This window comes from Schistosoma haematobium, assembly GCF_000699445.3.
Source record: "Schistosoma haematobium chromosome Unknown HiC_scaffold_267, whole genome shotgun sequence".
Taxonomy (NCBI): domain Eukaryota; kingdom Metazoa; phylum Platyhelminthes; class Trematoda; order Strigeidida; family Schistosomatidae; genus Schistosoma; species Schistosoma haematobium.
Genome location: NW_026137068.1, coordinates 1 through 8,897, shown reverse-complemented (window position 1 = coordinate 8,897; position 8,897 = coordinate 1). Strand labels below are relative to the sequence as shown.

The following is an 8,897-nucleotide window of genomic DNA, read 5'->3' as shown; positions in this document are numbered from 1 at the left end:
GGCAACTAAAAGCTCAGACACTTAGCTATCTTGCTACCGATGTTATTGCTGGGGAAATTGTTTAGTGACAGTTATCATGAAATATTGTCAGTGATAGATGTACAGTTTAGAAATAAACATCAAACATACTTATCGCTATCTTATAATGTATGACAGCAACAGCATCAAAGGCACGTTTTTTCCTATTTTTAATCAGACTGATCTGAATCCGTATACACATTGGAAACAGGCAACTCTACTTACTAAACTGATCTGTTTCGTTACAGGCTTCAAGCACTATACTTAAGTATATCATAATTCTTTCAACTAAACTGAATTATACGACAAACACGAACACTAGACTAAGCAATTGTCATAGTTATTGTTTCACTTGCAAAGACATGTTGCTCAAAGAAGTTAAGCGGACATAATTAAGCCGATAAAACCAAAACACGAAATATAAGCCAGTTGAACTTACCTAAGAAAAAAAGAAGGATACATATATACTGCTTTAAGGCAGTATCCAGTATGAATTCATACTGAAGACAACAGGGAGTTGATCATAGAAACACAGTTTACAGTACAACAAACCTTTCTTCAGTATAATCATGCACTGACAGTCTATCTGGAAACAATCAACTATGTGAATAAACTCACTATGACTTGAGATATCATCTCAGAGTGCAATGGACGTACAGTGTAACGTGGGCGGACGCGGCGAATAAAAATTAAAAACAGAGAAAAATAACTACATAATCTAGTTATTTAATTAAAAATACATTATGAAATGACAAAATCTGCGGTTAACTGAACGCCCAAATGACAGTGTACGATACATTAAGTTTACATGGTTGCGTTGCGGATAAGATCGCCCCACGAAATCCCTGCTATACCAGAATTTAAGGTGTAAAAAGGTGAGACAGCGGCTTAGCTTACTGAGTAGTTATTTTTACGTTATTAGCGTGGATGATGTTCAAACACTATAGGTATTGAACCTGACAGAAATGACAACTTTTACAATGGAAGTTGTACTATTATCTCAGTTTGGTAGAAAAGTTACTTGTTACGTATGGAGTGTCATTATAAACAGGAAATCACTTCTTTTTTTTCTTTTTCAGTTTATTATATTTTCCGGCTAATCAAATATCACATGTGATTATCTGTTCTCTGTGCCATAACACCATCAGATCCACCCAGGTGTCTCTCCATTTCGCTTAGTTCAGCTTGAGCATGTGACAGGTATTCAGTGTTTGACAACGCTTCTACCAGTAACACCTTCTTATGTATTTCGTTCCCACCCAAAGAAATCAAAAGACAGAGTCGAGGAGATCGGAAGAGTGTATTTGGCGATAACCAATATATCGGAATTCTCTGATCTAATCTAGCTAGCGATTGCGGTTGATGTTGAGCACGGCGTTACCACACGTGATCTGGTGCGGATGCATGACTAAGAAGCGCCATGGCCGCTCAGATGAGTCCACTAATCTATCTGAGTCATGTCAGCCAAATTCCAGAAACTTGAAATATTTTGGTTTTTAGGTTTTATTGCCTTTACCACAGAGTCAAAGCTCTCTCTCTCTCTAGTGGGGCAGTGACGACCTGCAGGGTGAGTGACCCAGCTTAGAGAGAGGTTTTGCCCCACATCAACTGGTTGTGTCAGGTGAGGTAGCCAGTCTTCTGGATAACCCACTAAGTGTAACTGTGTCTGATCAAATCATTTCCATAGTATATAGGACAGAGATTTTAGCTACCTAAGTAAAAAAGTTCTTTACAACGAAATTTCGACTCCTCATGGAGGCATGCATCGTTCTTTTTTCCAGCCACACGTCTAGAAAGAAAGGAAAAGGAAAAATTATAAGTTTATGTCAAAATACACTCGTATGTGCGTAAAAACACAATGTCGGCGAAAAATGGAAAATAAATTCAAACACACGTAATAGCGTTAAAAAAATAATTTTTTTGTTTTTGTTTTCAATAAAAATATAAATATATAGGCATACTAAAATTGTTTTTTTTTGAAATATTATATATCGTAAAAAGAAAAATCGAGATAATATAAAATGTCGAGTAGTGCCTTACGTGCAGTAGTCGTTTAAATGTTCTGGAAATCTTACTCTTCTTCCAGAACGCGTCGTTTTAGGTTTATTATCAGACACATTCGGTGTATCATCGCTAGTGTTGGTTGTCGGTTGAGGAATTATGAGTGTAGGAGTCGTGTTGTGCGATTGCACCGAAGGAAAATCCACGTAGATAGGATTTCCTTCTAAATACGCTGCTTTTAAGCGAACGATGCTGATGCTATCGTTTGTTTCGTTCTTATCGACTATATAGTACTTAGATTCACGTTGAAGAACTTTGAAGGGTCCTTCGTATGCTGATTCGAATGGTCGTCGATGCGAGTCTCGACGACTCGCTACTTGAATCCCGTATTCTAAATGTGGTTGCACATAAATCGGGTATAGTAATCCAAACATTTCATCATCTAAATACTGAAAAGACCTACGAATTGACCATAATACCCTATAGCCTTTTGCAGCAGCAGCCTTACAGTGACTAGTCGTTTTGAGATCATTGCTTAATATAACTCCTAAGTCTTTATAGTTTCTTGCTTTGTGTAGCACGAATCCACGTAGTGTATAGTCATACGATTCATCAGAGTTATTTAACTGCATCACTACACTCTTATTAGGATTTACTTCTAGTGACCACCTGTCTAACCATGCCACCAATGAGCTAAGATCGTCCTGTAATACTATTCTATTCGACATACTATGTATGGGTCTCCAAATCTTTATGTCATCAGCGAAGAGTAGAACGGATGATTTTGCTACAGTTGGCAATTCATTTACATAAAGTAAAAAGAGAAGAGGACCTAGGATTGTGCCTTGGGAACCCCACATTTTACAGGTACCCACGAGGAGAGAGCCCCATTAACCCTTACCCTTTGTCTCCTGTCATGGAGAAAGTTACTTATCCAATCGACGACTGTGTTATGGATTCCAAAACGTTTCAGTTTGAATTTAAGACCAGAGTGTGAAACCTTATCAAAGGCTTTACTTAGATCTATGAAAATTACATCCACAGGAGCATTCCGATCCTTTGCCGCAGCCCACTCTTCTCGTGCAATGAGAAGATTTGTCAAGCAAGATAGGCCTTTCCGAAAACCATGTTGTGCCCTGGAGAAAAGATCGTTTTACAGCAGATTTTAGAGAATAGGTGATCGTTGAGAGACTACAGCAGATGGCACTGTTAAGAAGTTCCTGTGTCTGTGACTGCGGCAATTAAATGACCGCAGCACGATGTGCAGACTGCCGCGATGACATTGTATGTCGTTGTACTATATGTTGGAGAAAAATCTGCTCGAACAAGTTCTTAAATCATGTAAAAGAAGAATATCCATTGTAATTCATTACTTTTTATAATATATTTTTACTTTATACTAACTCTTTTTGATTCGCTAATGTTCTCAAGGTCACTTAAAAATTCGTTCAAAGGTCGTCCATAAAGTAGAGTTTCACCCATGCAACATTTTTGTCTACAAAGTGTGCATATTTAAAGCCAAAGTGACAGTTTTGTTATTGGGTCAGTCTCAAATATGTATTTTCTGTTGTTATTTGTTAATTCCTCATATTGTATATTTCAATGCTGAGCTTATTGTTATTGCTGTTGTTATTATTTCTTCGTATAATGTTAATTGATAATTCACTGAACCATTTATGTAAATGTATTGCATGGGTGCCATCTCTGTAGCTTAACCTGTATTTAATGCTGTAAAGTGTGAACTGTGGTTTGCACGCTTAGAAAGTTGTTTTGCTTTTTGTTGTTGGGAGGAGAATTACAAGTGAGAGCAAGAAATTTAGTTAGACAAAGTGGTTGCTGCCGGACGACGTTATTGAATAAGTGTGTGACGTTGTTTTTAAGTAGGATCTTGGCTCACCATACGAGTTACACCATAACCACCAGCGTGAGTAGGGTCAGTGGAAAAATAAGAGTGTAAATAACAAATGTACTGTTCAGTGTTTCGATCTGTACTGCATTACTAGTGTAGGGTGTTTTCTTGGAAGGTCAACTATGTTTGCATTACAAGAATCTGGTCAAAATGATCGTGAAATCACTACCCGCGCATGTTGGAACCAGTGAAGTAGTTTCAAAGTTAAGCATACAATTGTAATAGGGTTTCCGAACTTCATCTACTGGGTTGGTTGAACTTTATGTTACGTATATCCTTATAATGGTGCACGAAATCCCTGCTATACCAGAATTTAAGGTGTAAAAAGGTGAGACAGCGGCTTAGCTTACTGAGTAGTTATTTTTACGTTATTAGCGTGGATGATGTTCAAACACTATAGGTATTGAACCTGACAGAAATGACAACTTTTACAATGGAAGTTGTACTATTATCTCAGTTTGGTAGAAAAGTTACTTGTTACGTATGGAGTGTCATTATAAACTGGAAATCACTTCTTTTTTTCTTTTTCAGTTTATTATATTTTCCGGCTAATCAAATATCACATGTGATTATCTGTTCTCTGTGCCATAACACCATCAGATCCACCCAGGTGTCTCTCCATTTCGCTTAGTTCAGCTTGAGCATGTGACAGGTATTCAGTGTTTGACAACGCTTCTACCAGTAACACCTTCTAATGTATTTCGTTCCCACCCAAAGAAATCAAAAGACAGAGTCGAGGAGATCGGAAGAGTGTATTTGGCGATAACCAATATATCGGAATTCTCTGATCTAATCTAGCTAGCGATTGCGGTTGATGTTGAGCACGGCGTTACCACACGTGATCTGGTGCGGATGCATGACCGAGCGCCTTCAGCTAGATGAGTCCACTAAAATATATGGTCAGCATCCAATGTCGAGAACTTAGAAATATTTGTTTTGAGGATTTATTTACCGCTACAGATCACTCTCCCCTAGTGGGGCAGTGACGACCCTAAGACGTGGCCAGCCAGAAGTTTACACTCAACGAGTTTGTCGTTGGTAAACACTCTTCTGATAGCTTACTAAGTGTAGCAGCGTCTGGTCGTCTTTCCTTACTATATGGGACCGAGGTACAACATAGTAAAAAAGAAAGAGTTACAACGAAAATTTCGACTCCTCGTAAACTGCATCGTTCTTTTCCAGCCGTCCTAGAAAGGAAAAAGAAAGTGTAAGTGCATGTCAAAATACACTCGTATGTGCGTAAAAACACAATGTCGGCGAAAAATGGAAAATAAATTCAAACACACGTAATAGCGTTAAAAAAATAATTTTTTTGTTTTTTGTTTTCAATAAAAATATAAATATATAGGCATACTAAAATTGTTTTTTTTTGAAATATTATATATCGTAAAAGAAAAATCGAGATAATATAAAATGTCGAGTAGTGCCTTACGTGCAGTAGTCGTTTAAATGTTCTGGAAATCTTACTCTTCTTCCAGAACGCGTCGTTTTAGGTTTATTATCAGACACATTCGGTGTATCATCGCTAGTGTTGGTTGTCGGTTGAGGAATTATGAGTGTAGGAGTCGTGTTGTGCGATTGCACCGAAGGAAAATCCACGTAGATAGGATTTCCTTCTAAATACGCTGCTTTTAAGCGAACGATGCTGATGCTATCGTTTGTTTCGTTCTTATCGACTATATAGTACTTAGATTCACGTTGAAGAACTTTGAAGGGTCCTTCGTATGCTGATTCGAATGGTCGTCGATGCGAGTCTCGACGACTCGCTACTTGAATCCCGTATTCTAAATGTGGTTGCACATAAATCGGGTATAGTAATCCAAACATTTCATCATCTAAATACTGAAAAGACCTACGAATTGACCATAATACCCTATAGCCTTTTGCAGCAGCAGCCTTACAGTGACTAGTCGTTTTGAGATCATTGCTTAATATAACTCCTAAGTCTTTATAGTTTCTTGCTTTGTGTAGCACGAATCCACGTAGTGTATAGTCATACGATTCATCAGAGTTATTTAACTGCATCACTACACTCTTATTAGGATTTACTTCTAGTGACCACCTGTCTAACCATGCCACCAATGAGCTAAGATCGTCCTGTAATACTATTCTATTCGACATACTATGTATGGGTCTCCAAATCTTTATGTCATCAGCGAAGAGTAGAACGGATGATTTTGCTACAGTTGGCAATTCATTTACATAAAGTAAAAAGAGAAGAGGACCTAGGATTGTGCCTTGGGGAACCCCACATTTTACAGGTACCCACGAGGAGAGAGCCCCATTAACCCTTACCCTTTGTCTCCTGTCATGGAGAAAGTTACTTATCCAATCGACGACTGTGTTATGGATTCCAAAACGTTTCAGTTTGAATTTAAGACCAGAGTGTGAAACCTTATCAAAGGCTTTACTTAGATCTATGAAAATTACATCCACAGGAGCATTCCGATCCTTTGCCGCAGCCCACTCTTCTCGTGCAATGAGAAGATTTGTCAAGCAAGATAGGCCTTTCCGAAAACCATGTTGTGCCCTGGAGAAAAGATCGTTTTACAGCAGATTTTAGAGAATAGGTGATCGTTGAGAGACTACAGCAGATGGCACTGTTAAGAAGTTCCTGTGTCTGTGACTGCGGCAATTAAATGACCGCAGCACGATGTGCAGACTGCCGCGATGACATTGTATGTCGTTGTACTATATGTTGGAGAAAAATCTGCTCGAACAAGTTCTTAAATCATGTAAAAGAAGAATATCCATTGTAATTCATTACTTTTTTATAATATATTTTTACTTTATACTAACTCTTTTCTGATTCGCTAATGTTCTCAAGGTCACTTAAAAATTCGTTCAAAGGTCGTCCATAAAGTAGAGTTTCACCCATGCAACATTTTTGTCTACAAAGTGTGCATATTTAAAGCCAAAGTGACAGTTTTGTTATTGGGTCAGTCTCAAATATGTATTTTCTGTTGTTATTTGTTAATTCCTCATATTGTATATTTCAATGCTGAGCTTATTGTTATTGCTGTTGTTATTATTTCTTCGTATAATGTTAATTAATAATTCACTGAACCATTTATGTAAATGTATTGCATGGGTGCCATCTCTGTAGCTTAACCTGTATTTAATGCTGTAAAGTGTGAACTGTGGTTTGCACGCTTAGAAAGTTGTTTTGCTTTTTGTTGTTGGGAGGAGAATTACAAGTGAGAGCAAGAAATTTAGTCAGACAAAGTGGTTGCTGCCGGACGACGTTATTGAATAAGTGTGTGACGTTGTTTTTAAGTAGGATCTTGGCTCACCATACGAGTTACACCATAACCACCAGCGTGAGTAGGGTCAGTGGAAAAAATAAGAGTGTAAATAACAAATGTACTGTTCAGTGTTTCGATCTGTACTGCATTACTAGTGTAGGGTGTTTTCTTGGAAGGTCAACTATGTTTGCATTACAAGAATCTGGTCAAAATGATCGTGAAATCACTACCCGCGCATGTTGGAACCAGTGAAGTAGTTTCAAAGTTAAGCATACAATTGTAATAGGGTTTCCGAACTTCATCTACTGGGTTGGTTGAACTTTATGTTACGTATATCCTTATAATGGTGCACGAAATCCCTGCTATACCAGAATTTAAGGTGTAAAAAAGGTGAGACAGCGGCTTAGCTTACTGAGTAGTTATTTTTACGTTATTAGCGTGGATGATGTTCAAACACTATAGGTATTGAACCTGACAGAAATGACAACTTTTACAATGGAAGTTGTACTATTATCTCAGTTTGGTAGAAAAGTTACTTGTTACGTATGGTGTGTCATTATAAACTGGAAATCACTTCTTTTTTTTTCTTTTTCAGTTTATTATATTTTCCGGCTAATCAAATATCACATGTGATTATCTGTTCTCTGTGCCATAACACCATCAGATCCACCCAGGTGTCTCTCCATTTCGCTTAGTTCAGCTTGAGCATGTGACAGGTATTCAGTGTTTGACAACGCTTCTACCAGTAACACCTTCTAATGTATTTCGTTCCCACCCAAAGAAATCAAAAGACAGAGTCGAGGAGATCGGAAGAGTGTATTTGGCGATAACCAATATATCGGAATTCTCTGATCTAATCTAGCTAGCGATTGCGGTTGATGTTGAGCACGGCGTTACCACACGTGATCTGGTGCGGATGCATGACCGAGCGCCTTCAGCTAGATGAGTCCACTAAAATATATGGTCAGCATCCAATGTCGAGAACTTAGAAATATTTGTTTTGAGGATTTATTTACCGCTACAGATCACTCTCCCCTAGTGGGGCAGTGACGACCCTAAGACGTGGCCAGCCAGAAGTTTACACTCAACGAGTTTGTCGTTGGTAAACACTCTTCTGATAGCTTACTAAGTGTAGCAGCGTCTGGTCGTCTTTCCTTACTATATGGGACCGAGGTACAACATAGTAAAAAAGAAAGAGTTACAACGAAAATTTCGACTCCTCGTAAACTGCATCGTTCTTTTCCAGCCGTCCTAGAAAGGAAAAAAGAAAGTGTAAGTGCATGTCAAAATACACTCGTATGTGCGTAAAAACACAATGTCGGCGAAAAAATGGAAAATAAATTCAAACACACGTAATAGCGTTAAAAAAAATAATTTTTTGTTTTTTGTTTTCAATAAAAATATAAATATATAGGCATACTAAAATTGTTTTTTTTGAAATATTATATATCGTAAAAGAAAAATCGAGATAATATAAAATGTCGAGTAGTGCCTTACGTGCAGTAGTCGTTTAAATGTTCTGGAAATCTTACTCTTCTTCCAGAACGCGTCGTTTTAGGTTTATTATCAGACACATTCGGTGTATCATCGCTAGTGTTGGTTGTCGGTTGAGGAATTATGAGTGTAGGAGTCGTGTTGTGCGATTGCACCGAAGGAAAATCCACGTAGATAGGATTTCCTTCTAAATACGCTGCTTTTAAGCGAACGATGCTGATGCTATCGTT

At 37.9% G+C, this 8,897-nt stretch overlaps 1 protein-coding gene across 1 annotated transcript; it reads right to left on the bottom strand.

Annotated features, from left to right (window-relative positions):
• Nucleotides 1-4,668: 4,668 nt before the first annotated feature.
• Nucleotides 4,669-6,721, bottom strand: MS3_00004726 (uncharacterized protein). Its single transcript, XM_051212692.1, has one exon. The coding sequence runs from the start codon at nucleotides 6,047-6,049 to the stop codon at nucleotides 5,357-5,359; it is 693 nt and encodes a 230-aa protein (XP_051064040.1). The 5' UTR covers nucleotides 6,050-6,721; the 3' UTR covers nucleotides 4,669-5,356.
• Between the last annotated feature and the right edge of the window lie 2,176 nt (nucleotides 6,722-8,897).